At 40.3% G+C, this 16,202-nt stretch overlaps 1 protein-coding gene across 4 annotated transcripts in view; it reads left to right on the top strand.

The window, feature by feature from the left end:
* The first annotated feature begins 4,271 nt into the window (after positions 1 to 4,271).
* Positions 4,272 to 16,202, top strand: part of chl1a (cell adhesion molecule L1-like a) — a 35,678-nt gene continuing 23,747 nt past the window's right edge. For all 4 annotated transcript variants that reach the window (XM_070839903.1, XM_070839902.1, XM_070839901.1 and 1 more), the window contains exons 1-13: positions 4,272 to 4,377; positions 6,647 to 6,819; positions 9,077 to 9,185; positions 9,368 to 9,555; positions 9,676 to 9,798; positions 11,389 to 11,559; positions 11,920 to 11,958; positions 12,158 to 12,269; positions 12,383 to 12,564; positions 12,688 to 12,822; positions 13,364 to 13,504; positions 14,820 to 14,931; positions 15,789 to 15,955. In XM_070839903.1, coding sequence (XP_070696004.1) covers positions 6,675 to 6,819; positions 9,077 to 9,185; positions 9,368 to 9,555; positions 9,676 to 9,798; positions 11,389 to 11,559; positions 11,920 to 11,958; positions 12,158 to 12,269; positions 12,383 to 12,564; positions 12,688 to 12,822; positions 13,364 to 13,504; positions 14,820 to 14,931; positions 15,789 to 15,955 — 1,624 coding nt within the window. In that variant the 5' untranslated portion in view covers positions 4,272 to 4,377; positions 6,647 to 6,674. The remainder of the gene's footprint in view (positions 4,378 to 6,646; positions 6,820 to 9,076; positions 9,186 to 9,367; positions 9,556 to 9,675; positions 9,799 to 11,388; positions 11,560 to 11,919; positions 11,959 to 12,157; positions 12,270 to 12,382; positions 12,565 to 12,687; positions 12,823 to 13,363; positions 13,505 to 14,819; positions 14,932 to 15,788; positions 15,956 to 16,202) is intronic.

Here is a 16,202-nt window from a genome sequence, read left to right as displayed (position 1 = left end):
ACCACTTTAGGCCTTCAAGATTATCCCATAAACTAATTACCAGCTTAGTTCAGACCATAGAGCACAACACTGCTCCCTTATCCGCCTCTCTGCAACAGTGATGAACAATGTGTCAGGGTGAAGGAAGGTGTGAAGAGGTCTTCTCGTGGCCTCAGTGTTTGAAGGGAGGAAGTTGAGTGTGACTGCTTGTCTCCACACTGTCTCTCCCTGCGCTGCTAGCTGTGGAAAACTGATTAGGCTCCTGAATGCCACTCTTTGTCACTCCTCAGTTCTGCAATAGGCATGTTTCTATGGTGATTCATGTTGTTTCCTAGCCTGTGTCACTCAACAGACTTACATTTTTCAAATCCAGCAATAATTCTTTATCGTATCCACATATTATGTGAGGAGGACATAAGGAGGCCATTTTTTTCTTTTTAAATGCTAAATGATCGGAGGAAGGGAGAATCTGTTGTTTTTTCAGGAAATACCCAACCTCAAGATCTGTGCTCTGGTATCAGGAATTTACACTTGTAATAGCGTGCCAACTGTTTGCGTGACACGATAGCTCCTGTTTATAGAGGAAAGTCTTCACATGACATTCCACAAAGCACTACACTGCAGCAATCACTCAAAGCTTGATGGCACTTAAATGAGCTACAAACCTCCGAAAACCACCGCACAGCACATGTGCTCTGCAAAACGTACACACTTACATTTAAGGATGGAGGAATGAAATTACTGTGATAGCAATGGGGAGTATGAAATGAATAAAGTTACAGCAGGATATTTAATCAAATACTGATATAATACTGAATTCTAATACTAATCTATAATGATTTAACCTCTAACTTTCCATGTGCATGTGCTTTGCATTGTTTTTGTTGGGGTGTATTAAGGTTTTGAGTAGCCACACGCTTTTGCTTTAAACCTGTTATGCTTGTAGACAATGCAATGTCTCTTTACATAATACTGGATGCACAGGTTTTTATGTGGATGTGTTTGATGTGAGTCAGAGAGTTGTTTGTGTGAATTCCAGACATACATGATTACTGGCTTGTTAAAGTGCTCGGGGGACTTAAATGGAGAGAAGGCCCACGTTACTGCACTGACAAATAATGACGAAAAGACGCACTGGTCTTAGAGGTAAGGGGAGTTGCTATTTTATGACCTTAACTAGCTTAAAATCTTGACGTGTTTAGAGGGAAACACAGCCATATATAGTATATTTATACTTTAAAGATCTTTTTATTTTCTGGTTTCTCTGCACTTTACCACAACTGATAAAAGCGTATTTCAGTCTTGAATAAGTAGGCTACTGGAGCTGACACTTAAAAATGTATTTGAAATATTCATTGAGATATACAGTAGATCACACTACCCTCTGTTGCTTTGATCTGTGTTATAAAAGAAGCCTAGATAATAAAGCGTTAACAGCATATAATAACAACAATTAATCAGTCAACATTTACAGACTTACAACAATTTGTATCACACACATTCCAGCAACTAGACTGGATGGTAGCGAGTTGTACCAGTACCAGTAACACACATTTATGTGGCTTTTAGCTTTTGCTCTTCTGTCCACAACTCTGTACATCAAACCAATAAACAATTTGAACCGTATGACGCTTGCTTTAGGAGCCAGTTGTGGAAGTTTTGAGGAGCAGCCAGATAATTTGCCTAGTTACACATTCTTTACTTTTACACTTGTGTTCAACATCCTGAATTTTTACAAATCGGATATTAAGAAGCTCAACTCTTTGGGTTTAAGTCAGTCTGTGTATATGTGTACATTACAAAAAAACAAAGTACACATGGGAATGATTTTGTCTGCAAAAACACTCTAGTATTTCTTCATGATTGGGGTTTGTTTGACAGCTGTCTACCTCTCCGTCAGTTCCAGCAGATGTTTGTGGACGTCTGAAACCTCTTCTGTCATTGCTGTGGTTGTCTGTGTTGACAGAAAAGCTTGTCATATTGCGTTCTTGTTGTGCGTACACTTCTATGTCTGCTTTTGTGAGGTGTCAGCACATAGTGTTGCATGGGTTACAGCAACATTCACTGAAATATTTTCTATTGTGATTTCTAACAATGTTTGAGAATGTAATAGAATCATGAATGGGGCACGACCTTAGCTGCTGGTTTAAGAATCACAACACATGCTTAGGTGTGTCCTCGTGGCCTTCCGTCCTATCTTTGATTATACTCATTACACACACGCACACATATATTTTTACAGTTATTTTAACCCAGTCATCGCTTGTTGCAGTATGTTAAGCTTTTCTTAAGGTAGTTTGGAAGGTATTTTGTAATTACTATGCATTTGTGAGCTTTGCTTAAAGACAGAAGCAAAAGACTTGTAATTACCAGAAAGATCCACGGGCAGGGCAGGGAGGAAATGCATGATTACAAAGGCATGGGGCAGGGCAACTTTTTGGTCACCTGTTAGTGACCCCATGGGACTGAGATGTTGGAGACGTGAAGTTGGAATTCACAAATGAGGTCCTCTCTCATTTGTTTAAACTTTCACGTTAATTTAACAAGCTCAACTGGTCACGAGCAGAGATCCTGAAAACACTTTGTAAATTCCTGTGGATTCTTGTTTATTTCATTGTGTGAGTGTCTAGATGTCAGTCAGCTGGTTGCCAGTCTGTTGCCAGACTGTATATATTTACTTAGACCAGACAATGTATGTTTGGCCATGCTACAGCTTCTATCTTTTTATTTACATTAATCTTATGTGCACATGTTCTCATTTCTATACAGCATGTTAAGCTTTGAGTGAACAAGTCTGTGAGGCTTTGCCTCTAAGGTTTTTTCTCTATGTTTACAGAAGCCATGCTCTTTTAAGCATGGAAGAGGTCCATTTGAGGTGATGACAAATGGCTTAAATGGACTGCATAATTATGTCCACACATTCTGCACCGACAGTGACTTTAAGTTGAATTGCAGCCAAGTCTGAATCAGTCACTGCTTCAGTGGACAGTATTAAAAAATGTAGCTTCATAGTGAATCCATTTATCCAAAAATAAGCACAAAACTAAAATAGAATTTTGAAAGGCATTTCTTATTTCTTTAGTAGGCAGAGTAAAAAGAATTGATCGTCTCAGGGGGAGAATAGCAGAGTTCGGTTTACGTAATTTCAGGCTCCAATACAGTGGGGTTGTGAAACTCTTTTTCCTGCTGGCTGGATGATCCTGCAGAGCAGTGTGATCATTGCTTGCCCAATTGGTGCCGCCATTATGTCTACATTACTCTTATATGTTGTAGATACAACCTCCATCATAACTAATACAGTACAGCAATATAGTAGTGCAGTAGTAATACAATGCAGATCTGGAAACAAATTGGAAAACACTAAACAAAACAGTGTGCTTGAAGCACATTTCCATTGAAAGTAATGAATTTGTGCACGCAGAAGACATACCACTAACAAGGGGAATGCATTTGGGTCATTTTGCTAACAAGGGCCATAACATCCTCCCTCATCTGCTCACTGTTATGGTACCTGTATCTCAAATACCTGCTTTTCTCTGTGGAATATAAATGGGGCCTATTGAAAGAGTCAGTGGTAGATGATATCAAAAGACCTCTGCTTGAAAGGACTTCAATAGCTCCAGGAGAGACACTGATTGAACTAAATCATTTCTTTACATATCTTGAGATAAGAAACTATGGTTTCTTGATAAGAATAAGAATTTGGAAAGGAAAAGCCAATTCATGTAGCTAAATGTCCTAATAGCCTGCTATCAACAACACCATGTCTGTTGCAGGCACGTTCACCCGTGCCTTCATCTATCTATACCCCTGGAGCACTGCATTGAAATGAAAGTACACTTCCACAAAAGCCCTGGTCCTCTGAGAGAAGATGACTCCCTTCCCTTTTCAATGGAGCTAAGACACATTGCATTAAAATCATTGAGATGGATCCGGGGTGTAAATGGGTGTACATAGATGGAAGGTGGGATGGATTCAGGAAAAAGGGAGAGAGTGAGAGAGAGTGAGGGAGAGAGAGAGAAACATGCCTCTACTTCCTCTCCGCCCATTCTTTAATGCTCACTGAGTAGCCCCGCAGTGCAGGCTTTGTCCCAATCATTGTCACAGGCTTAGAGAGCCTCTTTGCCAAGTGAGAGGCTTTGGCGACATATGTCACTTCAGTGAGTCTCCTGTAGCTCCTTTAGCTGCTTGAGTGAAGGGGCGGGCTGGGAGGCGTGTCTGTGCACCAGGAGAGGTTCAACGTGAGGTGGAGGAGGAAGGACATGTCAGAGATGTTGATTCAGAGAGAGTTGTTGGAATGATCCCTTGATGGTCCTGTCCAGTACTTTTTCTATGGGTTTGCAGTGCAGCTGTCTTGGGCCTCTGCTAGAAGCAAGATGTGGAACTACTCAAAAGCTAGTGAGTATTCTTCATGAGAAGTCTGCTGTTATCAGTCCCAGAGAAATTATTTCTTTCTGTACTTCTTGTATATGCATTACAAGAGAATAATGTGGTTACAGATCATTTCAGCACTTTGCAATTATACGTACATAAAACACGTACATGTAGAGGAGCTGGACTGTCTGAGGGAGGTTGTAAAAAGTTTGAGTTTAAAGAAAGAGAGGGGCGGGTAATTGTATACAGTGTGTGTTGGCAGGGATTAGCCTTGTAGTAGTCACACTCTTCGTGCTCTGGCCAACTGTTGGTTTAAGAAACACAATCCCTGCGGATTTGTGGCTATGATCTGCCATGTGTTCAGGTAATAGATCCTTTGCTCCCAAAACAAATGCTTTGTTATCTGTTGACATTGGAACTCCACCCCATTTTACACTCAAAGGATTTTGCCTTTTAACTGGACTGCGTCAGCTTTGTTGGGGTTATCATTGAAGTGACATGTTTGCAGAGCTCCACCTCCATATAAATCTTAGTAATTTGCCTAACCCACAAAGTTACTTGGGTGTGCACCCGGCAGTCAATTTGCTGCGCATGAATGAAAGTTGCCTGTTTGGTTGTTGCCGTGTTGCCAGGATCAACACAAATCTGGATAAAAGGTCCCACTTCTCGTGTCACTGGTGGATCGTGGGCCTCATTCCTAACAAGGACTTTGCATGCTCTGCTGGGCTGATGTGGTTTTCTGCCTGTGATTTAAATCACAACACTAACACTAAAGGTTTAACTTGTGCCTGTACAATAGTGCCGTAGGTGGTCTCTAATGCAAAGCTGTATCTGTGCGTGCAGGCGTGTAAATGTGCACATGAATGTGTGTGTGTGTCTCTGTGTGTGCAGTACAGTAAACAATAGCACCAGACTAAGGATGACAGTGGCTTACAGCTTTATTACATCATGAAAATGTATGTTTACTCCACTGGAACAAACATCTAACCAGCTTTGTTAACAATTCAATCCGGCAGAAGATAATCACAAAAAGTCCTTATTGCAAATAATACTCTACCACAATCTCTCAATTTGTTTAATTGATTCTAAATTCAAGCAGCTTAATCCTGCATCTAGTCTACAACAATTACTACATTAACCTTTCTCACTAAGAAGGGACAACGCATGCAGCTTTGTGTCCTTAGAAGAACTCTGAGTAGAACTCAGGCATTGTTAAGCAGCGTACTGTATGACTGCTGGAGCTCCCCTCCTTCATTCTCCTGATAGCAGGATTAGCTGGAGGGTGAACCCATTTGGCATCGCCAGTGCTGCCGCCACAGTCTCAGCACTGTGAGAACTAAGCCGTGAAATACTGACGGGCTTAGACCAATTTATAGTCTGCCATCTTGGATCTAGCAATCCTAGCAGACAGCAGCTTTGTGCCAGTCGGGTTTACTGTAAGCATGCCATGCGATGCCACCAGCCAGGCTTTATAGTTCAAAGGGTAATCTCCAGACAAGTGCTCTTCTGTGTTGTGCTACGACACTACAACAATGAGGTACAACTGCCTTTAAATGGCTGGAGTCCTCAATGGGAAATTTTGCATTAATTAAGCACAGGTTCTTTAAATGGGCCGTATTAGAGAACTTTAAATTTCTTCTTTTTTTATTCATGATAGATGTTAGATATTTAATATTTAAAATTATATTTTATATATTTTTATATTTTATATAAAAAGATATTTAATGGACACATGGCTGAAATTTCATTACTCTTATTAAAGTAAAGATTAAGGATATTAAATATTTAAATAGAAATTATTTTGTCCACTGCTGATACTCTCCACTACTTTGTGACCGTTCTGCTTTTCAGCACCAAGACCTCAGATTAATTCAATAAACGTCCCGTAGGTAATCTGTTTTACCCCATAGCACAGCATATTTAAAATGAAATTATCAGAATATTTTTATATCATTCAATTGGGATTGTAATAAAAACACTGCAATGTATGTGGGTTTGTTGTCAGATCCTCTTTATGTATAGGCCTATATCCTGTGGTTTTCTTTACTTCCACTTGGCAGTGGTAGTATGAATCACCCGTTTTCAACACTGCTTCCTAAAGTGTGATTATTTGCAGCCCACTTAGAGCAAAACAACTCTCCCTCTGTGATGTTCAGTCAGTTCTGTGTTTCTGTGATTAGAACAGATGCTTGTATGGCTCACCATTATTTCACCAGTGTTGGTCAAATTGTTTTTTCCAAGTTGAATTAGTCCATCTAAGACTACAGTTTTGTTTTTATTCTGACTCTTCCAGGTCTTTTGTGCCTTATGAACTCCAAGTGATGCCAGTTGATCTGTATCTACACGGCCTCCTGAACTCTGTCTCCATTAACCAGTGGAGGGTGATGAGGTGGGTGCGGAGCCTGCAGCTTGTTCTGCTGTTGGCCTTGACCTCCTGGTCCGCAGGCCTCAATATCCCAATGGAAGGTAGGAGTGTCAATTCAACTCAATTTAATTCACTTCAGTTCAATTCAGAAAACTTTATTTGGCCCAGAGGGGCAATTCCTATTGGTTATTAAGGTCATGCTTGCTTAATTAGCATTCACAGCTGGGGAATGTAGTTCTTTGGAAAAGGAAAAAGCCAGAATTGGAAAAACACAGCTCTCTCCCCTCTCTGTCCTAAGGCCACCACACCTGACGAGCAGCGCTTCATATGCACAATGACATGAAGTTAACAATCATCCCAATTGTGATTGTGATCCCAATGCTGTTATACAGCGACAATTCTATGAGAATCACCATCCTGATTTCCTTTCAAATCTTTGGGCCTGTAAAGCACTTTGAGATGATATACTGCAGCTTTGAGGCTCTAACTTTAGCTAGCTACATAAACATGAACTGGGATTAGCTGTTAGTTATAGTTTGGCTATGGTTAGCAGAAGGCTAAACTATTAGAAACATTCAGCATTCATCACTCATGGTCAGGTTTCATGGTAAACTACTGCAACACATTTAGATATTACAGGAAAATGAAGTTAGCAGCTTCAGTCATCCCAATCGCGATCACGATCATGATGCTCTTATGTTACATTGCAAACTTGAATTAGCTGCAGCTAATGCTACTGTTAGCAGAAGGCTAAACTATAAGCGACATTCAGTGTTGCCAGGTGTACGATAATTATCATATTTGTACGATAATTTTGCCCTCTGTACGATCAGTAATCCAAAAAAAGGCCAAAAGTACGATAATTTTACAGTTTTCGTGAACGTGTGGTTCCAATCAGCTCAAATCTTCCATACAGTTTTTGTGAACTCTGAAGGCATCTCTTATCACGTGACAGTTCCAACCAATCGTAAGTGGTTTAGCGTGAGATACGAGCACCTGGATACAAGTGACGTTGGTCTCGGAATAACGAGCATGATTGGCTCAAAAAAGTTCACCTGCTGTGTCAATTCCCTAACGGTGGGAGGCCTCGTGATTTAGCTCATTAGTTCCCACCTGCCATTTGTTTATGGGGGACACATTAGTGTAACACAACGAAGTTGGAGCTGCTGCGGTGCCATGAATGATCCATTCCGTGCTGAAGTCACGCAGCAGTGGACGAGGACGCTTTTAAACACATATAGAACCACTATATTTGACTATCGCGCAACGGTAAGCTTGTTATTTTGGTTATGACGGGTGTACGAAAATACGATAATTTCTAGTCTGTGGTACGATAATTCTACATTTCCCACCAGGCAACACTGGCGACATTCAACATTCATTGTTCATTGCCTGCTGCACAAATTTGCAGCTTTATGATTAAGTTCTGTCCTTGTTTGAAATGCTTCGCTGATATTGACTCCTGCCTCTTTTGTGTTACTTGTTAGACTCTCTTCAGACTCTCTTTTTAACAAGTCTATCCTCTGTTTTGGGTTAGGGTTAGGGTTAGGGTTAGTGCAGTGCAGTGTAGATACTTGTTGCCAGTACTTGAATAGCAACTTTTTCTGCAGGATGTTTCCCCGTTGAATCAAGCTTTCACCAGCATCTGAAGAGATGCGCACGATCATCTGCACATGTGGAACAGCCAATAGGAATGAACTCTGTCTGAAAGAACCTGTGATTGGCCAAAGTCTCCTGTCACAGGCTAAATGTTCTGAAGCCTAAAACAGGGCCAAGAAGAGGTGCAGAAGTCTTCTCTCCCAGACCACTTGAATTGAAATATGCTGAATGATGCCAGAAAATAAATTGCTGATAAATAATAATAAAAAATCTCTCCAGTAAAAATGTAGAGCCAATTAAAATGGTTTGATTGACTTGGAAGGCAAAAACTTTGTTATCTTATAATTTTATAAAATGAACTAGTTGTGCAATGCATATCATTTAATTTCCTCTCTCTGTTTTGTTCTCCATTCTGGCTGAGTATAAATGTTAGCAGTTTTTTACTTACAATCATGACTAACAAATAACTTAAAGTAAATTGTTGCAGCAGAGGTCTTTGTTTAGGGCTGCTGACTGCTGTGCAATCAAGTCCTGGCGTGCTGTCTTATTTTAGTGTCTATCTAAGGCACCTAATTTTCCACATTACGCAGTGTTGTTGGCTTCATGCAGGGCTCCATGAAAGAATAGGAAGCGGCAGACAATACAAAAAAAATTGTGTTTTCCTGTTTGCAGTGTAATCTTCTAACAAAAACGTAATCACCAATGTTAACGTTTAACATTTTTGTGATCATTTTCTGTGTATTTGTCTTCATGTTATAGTGGAACAGCTTCCAACCATAGTAACTCACACATCAGGTCCCATTGTTGCCCTCCCTTTTGACCAAACTATCACTATCAGGTGTGAAGCCAAGGGCAACCCGCCACCAAAGTAAGTGACATCAACATGATTTCTGGTATGTAAAACCAAACAAACAAAAAAAAAAACCAAGCAGAAATCACTGATTATGTTGAACTGTGACTATTTATCATAATTTTAATCAGTTGCACAGAACAACATCTGTAAATCAGTACATCAGTGATGGAAACCTGCTGTATGTTTTGCTCCAACAGATACAGATGGACAAAAGATGGCAAAGACTTTATCCCTCCCCACATCACAACAAACAAAACAACCCACACAGCAGGCACGTTTGAGCTTCACAAAAGGCACCTCGTCCAGTTTCAGGGTAAATACAGATGCTATGCTTCCAACATGCTCGGAACTGCCATGACGGAGGAGATTGAGCTGATAGTTTCCAGTGAGTAACCATTATTTAAGAAATTCATCTACTATGTGAAATAGCTGTTTAATGCTTGTCAAAGTGGCTGTACAAGTTCATTTTAAGTTTTCATTTTTTTAATGTCTGTTTCATGATAAGGTGTCCCCAAGTTTCCAAAGGAGAATATTCCTCCCATTGCTGTTGAGGAGGGAGACCCAATCATCTTGCACTGTAACCCTCCTGAAGGTGTGGCCCCACGTCAGATCTACTGGATGTCTATTGGTGAGCCAAGAAGCAACTCCTCATGCTTGTAACTTATACGGTAGATATGGTGGTTGGTTGGTTGACTCCCCTCAAAATAACAGTTAATGTTCTTCACTATAAAGTCAATTTGTCACACTTGTGTTTCACTTCTGTTATGTTGAGTGGTGGATGTGGTAAAACACTGCTGATACCTGGTTAGTCATCTGGCTTGATCGTGTACTCCAATGAAGACAAGTTGGCTTGAAATGTAGTTGTACAACATGTCGTCGGCCATGTTTACAGTCAGAAGTGTGTATATCTGTTTCGAATGACCACCCTCAAATGAGTCTTAAGTGTCATAAACTTTTTGATGGTGTCTCCTCAAAGGTATTCATGGTGTTGAGCTTCGTTATACACATGGAAAGTAATAAAAAGAAAAAAGAGAGCACAAGATAAAAGTCCAGATCCTGGCTTCTTTCACTCTTCCGCATACCTGGTCAACTGCAGGACAACATGGGTGTGATTAACTAGTATTGAAAATGAGAAAACTTGTTGAACACAGAATAGGGTTTTTCAGATGCCGTTAGACGGTCAAGTACTTAGTTTGAAGTATACTCTGTGTCACACCTTCCTGAAGTTCCTCACAGATGAAAAAAGTAGCTATAGCTCATGTGCTGTAGGAGATGGTTGTTCACACCTTCCACTGGCCATCAGTGAAGTCAGTAGTGACAATTAAGAGGGACAGCTAAGGCAAGGAACACACTTGAAGAGGAACATTTTTACCTCACATCAGGGCCGTTTTTCCCCACTACTGCCAAAGAAAGTGATTTACTGTGTAAAAGTCACCTCAGTTCTGTCTGGAGTGCTTTGTCAATAGGGACTGAGTTTTCTGTCCACCCCCTTGAGAGCTTCTCAAGTGCCTCCAACAAACCTGACTGATGTCAGGAAGAAAAATATACGAGCTTAAGGTGCTCAGCAGGACGGGGCCTGGAGGCATGGGACAGAGAGAATGAAAATACTCGTGCGCAGTTCCTGCTTTAAAGTTTTTTTACTCTTAGATTCACACATTTATATTCCCAGCGATTGTCACAATAAACATCAAACGCAAAAAAAAGGATATTCTAATATATACAGAAGCTTGTCTGAAAAAACAAAGACATTACAGTATACAGTCCATGCACACAAGTTATAAAAATACAAATATTGTTCGCTTTTTATTAATGACCCATCTTTCTCTTATGAGTTTGGCTTGAACATTGACGAAACAACCAATGACTTAAGGCTGTGTCTTAAATGAAGCTGTTAAGTACTATGACACAGAGCGCCACTGACCCGTGAAGTAGATAATGGCTCTATGTAAACCCAATAGGCTGCCACAGTATACTTCACTGGCTCTATACAAGGAGCATCTTTTGGGCATTTCCATTAGGGTCTAGAGTGTACGAGGCTACGCTGTGTTGCAATTTGTCATCATGCGACCAGAATTTCATTACGAGGTTTGAGAAATTCTGTCCAATTTGAGCTTTCTTACCAGCCAAAATTAATAAAAAAACAAACAAAGGTTTACATCATACACAGACACTATCTACATCGATAACATATCATTGATACAAATATGCTCTTTTCCAGGTCTGCAGCACATTGAGCAGGATGAGAGGGTTTCCATGGGCATTGATGGCAACCTGTACTTCTCTAATGCCTTACAGAAAGACAGTCGACAGGACTACTGTTGCTTTGCGTCCTTCTCCAGAATACGCACCATCGTCCAGAAAACTGCCTTGGCTGTCGTGGTCAACAGCTGTAGGTTTACAACATAGTCTTACATCAAAATACATTCTGCATCACTAATGTAGCCCACTTGTTTATCATGACATAAAGGACAGTTCCCCGAGAAGGTAAAATACAAACAAATGATACAAAACATCACTGTCCATTTTGGCTTTTTTCAAAAGTGTGAAAGGAAAGCACGTATTCCCGGGTATTTTAGCTGTTGCATTTAAGACGTTTCTCTACCACATACCAAGAAGTGAGGCTTGCCTTGTCATGTTTCTGCTCTAAGAAGCTCTGCTATGGCACTGGATTGAGCAATACATGGCTGTGAAGACAAACCATCACTACCCCTACCGCTATTATTCTCACTGCATTTTGTTTTCGTTCCAGTGAAAGCTGACAACGAATCTGATGACAGCGGCAACGCCAGTGAGTGATATTTACACATCAAAGCCTCACCAGGACAAATCAAAACACGTTTTATGTTATGTCTACGGGCAACATAGCTACTTTGCATGTCACAAAAAGCTGCAGATAACAGAGTGACTAATAGCTTGTGTATAGATTATGTAACCATTGATTAAAATTATACATATAATTGAGGAAGACTACTCTCTGTATTCATCAGCTGTAGCACCCCCAGTGAGAAAGCCTGGCCTGCTGCTGCCCTCTGGTGTTCAGACGGAGAAGGTGCTGATGAGGGGAGAGACTCTGCAGCTGGAGTGTATGCCACAGGGATAGTATGTATACATGCTGTATCATCACAACTGCAACCACGTAACCACTGTAAATAATCTGCTATCATATTTATCGGCCATAATGGCTCATAAAATGTTATTGTTTCATGTTGCAGTCCCACTCCGACGATAAGATGGATGAAAATGGGAGACGAGCTGCCTCCACGGGCAGAATTTGATAACTTTGGGAAGCTGTTGACCATATCAGCTGTAGAGGAGAGGGATGGGGGAAAATACACATGTAAAGCCGTTAACTCTGCTGGAGAAGATATTCACTACTTTGATGTAATAGTGGAAGGTAGGTCAACATCAGGAGATGATTATGCATGCGTTTGCTGGGTGCATTTGCTTTAGTTTCAAAGAGAAAGATGTTGACAATGGGTTGCAGTTGTTTTGACTCGCCCCTCTTAACCTCTTCCAGAGCCGCCACAGTGGCTGACCGAGCCTCCTCAGAGCCAGCTGACTGTGAACGGGTCTGATGTTCACATCAAGTGCTCGGTCAGTGGAAAACCACCACCAGACATAACATGGAGGAAAAATGGAGAAATTTTCAGAGGTGAGTGGGAATAATTCTAGCTGTGGGTTTATGCATCTTCTGCCACTGGGCAGGAGGACAGTGCAGCGAGCAGCTGCGCCAAAGTTCAACCGGACAATCAAATCCACAATGTAGATGTTCTGCCAGGTGTTCTTCAAAGCTCATGAGACAGAGCTTATAATACAGACTACACTGAACTGAAGTATTCACTGGTACCATTAAGAAAATTGTAAGAAATGTGAAAACAAATGGGTAAGAATGATTTGTTTTAATCATAAATCTTTCAGCAAGGAATGCAACACAATCCTCTCCTTCAGAGGTTCACTGATATATATTTTTGCTTGAAAATGATTTGATAATGATAGCTGTTGGAAATCTTCTCTTGATTGACTGATTGAGTAATTAGTCTACTAATTGTTGGCCGTCTTTTAGCAGATGTTTTAAATTCTAAATATTGGCACTAGTGTCAGCCTAAGAAAAGCCCATGGTGGTTGTGCTTTAGTGTAATCCTTGTGGAAAAAATGTCGATGTTATTGTTTGTATGTCTGTGTGTTGCTGTCAGATGACCCACTGAACAACAGACGAGTGCTTGATGACACTGTGGTGCTCCGCAACGCCAGACCAGAGGACAGTGGCGTCTACCAGTGTGACGCCTCCAACAGTCACGGCAGTGTTCTGGCCAACATTAACATCATGGTCATGAGTGAGTGTTAAAGCGAGACTGAAAGCCTGCACAGGCAGTGGGGACACAGTTACACCTGGGTCTGGGAAATGTAGCTTATGTGGGCTTAATGCCATCAGGTTTTGAGATGGTTCAGTCTCATTCTTTCATGTCATTTTTTTCACCTGTCAATCACCCAGTTTTGTGCTCACATCCTTCAAGTAAATTCATCTACTTATTGGCTAATGTATCTGTCTATCTGTCTGTCTGTGTGTGTGTGCGCACATGTATACCTTGAAGAAAAATCCATGTCTTACTGTGTGTTTTATGAATATGCAAGTCTCTGTCTGGAGGAGTAGATGTTAAACTCGTTTCAGTGGAGGTTTATCTAATAAGGAGGCCTACATAAAGGGAGTACAACTTCCCAGATTGCCTCAGTTCCAATAACCTCTGTAATTTAATGTGATCTCTCATTTCATCTGTATTTCTGAAAACAGTTAACATAAATGAGTATCTACTACAATGTTAAATATGAGAATTTGGAACATTTGTGATCTTAACAAAGTCAATTGATGATTATTTGTTAATATATAAACAAACTACTGTACAGCTTCCATGACACTTTGTTAAAGCAGCAGTGCACATACTTCACATCATCAAACGTTTTCTTCAGTCTCTACTTGTGGAATTTATCTGACATTTTAGGTGTAATCACTACTGTCTGGATCAACTGTCCCGTGCTTATTAAAACACCACAGCACTACAGCTATTACTTTCAGTATGAGTTCATTTATCATTTCATTATTTTCTTGATTAACTAATTCATTGTTTGGTCTATAAATTGCCAGAAAGTCGTAAAAAAAAAAAAAAGAGCTCCAGTTCACATGGTCTAATTAGATTGCCTGTTTTGTCTGATATTTGTCTTTTTTGCTTAAAAATTACTTAATGAAATACACAAATACACCTTTCATTTTCTGTCGATTAACTAAATAATTTCAGCTCTAAAGCTATATTTGACTTAGTCACGTCATTAAATAAATAACATTTGATCGTTTCTATTTCTGGACAATATGGAATAAACAGTTGAGCATGCTTATGCTCACAGACTCTTAATTTGCACTATTTCAACTGTCAATGGGATTTTGAACGAGGGTCCCTTTTGTCGACACTTCGGCTCTCTATAAGAAATGTTATACTTGAAGTCTTATGAGAGGTTGTGATGCTCCTGCCCGTGTTTGAATTATATCCGCAATTTCAGCCATCTGTTCTTCTGCCCCTATATCTTGCTAAAAATTCTCTTGGGCCGTAACTTGACATTTGAGCAGCTGTAATCTCTCGTCCTTCTCCTTGCTCTTAGATATGGCTCCCCGGATACTGACAAGAGACTACCATGAGTACGCTGTAGTATTAGGTGGGGACATCATCATGAACTGCAGTGTTTTCAGCTCTCCACCAGCCGACATCACATGGTTAGTGATCACCATAGAGACCTGGTATTTGTCTTGGTAACATCTGACAATGAGAAGCTTTTTTAGAACCTTTTGATAGATATTGTTCAGACAGAAGAACTTCACACCTTCTTTCGGTGTGATGTGTTGATTTCTTAAGGTGATTATGCTTTTAGTCTTTTATTCATCTGTGTATGCTGTAATACTTACATCACTGCATTAGATGCTGTAGTCTGAAGAACGAACCAGAGCACAAACAGTGTCACCGCTCTGATGTTAATCCCACACTGCTCCAGGTGTCTGCTTGACATTGTCTGATGTTGTCACTTATGTCTGTTTAATGACATAATCCTCTTCCATTCCTTGAAATTGGGCTAATTAAATCCTTTTAAATACCACAGCAGCTCTGCTACACTTCTACAAAGGAGAAATCGGATCTTAGACAAACCATAACAAAATACTCCTAACTTTACAAAGACCCTCACAGTATTAGGATAGTTCTGATTCTGTTAGATGAATTTCCACTTAAATCTAATCAGCAACCATAACCATGTTTTGCTTTGTTTTTGATTACGCTGCAACTCAAATCTGCTTGACTCATCCAAAACCAGAAGCTTTACTTCAGTATTTTTTCAAAAGAGAAAATAAACTGCAGCAAAATGATACACAATACACTGAAGATGACACGCTGTATGGAAGAAAAATCTTTTCCTGAGATGACAATTAAATAGACATGATTAAGTTGGCTCAAGTCTGACCTTAACTGAATACTCATTCATCTGAAATTGTAGGAAAAACTGGCAAACAGTTTTTGCACTTCTGCTGTTGTATAAGTTGTACAGACACTCTAAAAGAGGTGTGAAAACGTTCTCTTCTAGGACCAAAGGGGAGACTCCGGGAACCATCGGCGGGGGACGATATTCTGTTTTCCAGAACGGATCTTTGCAAATCATCAGCGCAGAAAAAAACGACAGCGGGAATTATGTGTGTCATGCCTTTAACTCGGAGGGCCACTCATTTGTCACTGCTGTGCTGGATGTGAAAGGTATCTCAACAACATTATTAGTGCCTAAACAGGAGCAGCATTAGTCACATAATGCAAGTATTGAGTAAAGGGCCAGTTCACCCAAATGACAGTTTGTAAATGTTTCTATCTGCTTGGCTAGACTGGGGATGGGGGAAATGTTTTTTTTGTTACTCAGATAGCCCTTTAAAATTAAAGCCAGTGTGGTTGTGGAATAACCACCTTGTGCTTTTATAACTGAGACATAGACTTTTGAAGGTAAATTGTT

The sequence above is a fragment of the Pempheris klunzingeri genome, chromosome 11 (assembly GCF_042242105.1).
Source record: "Pempheris klunzingeri isolate RE-2024b chromosome 11, fPemKlu1.hap1, whole genome shotgun sequence".
Taxonomy (NCBI): domain Eukaryota; kingdom Metazoa; phylum Chordata; class Actinopteri; order Acropomatiformes; family Pempheridae; genus Pempheris; species Pempheris klunzingeri.
The sequence above is the reverse complement of the archived record's forward strand: the minus strand, read 5'-3'. Positions and strand labels throughout refer to the sequence as shown.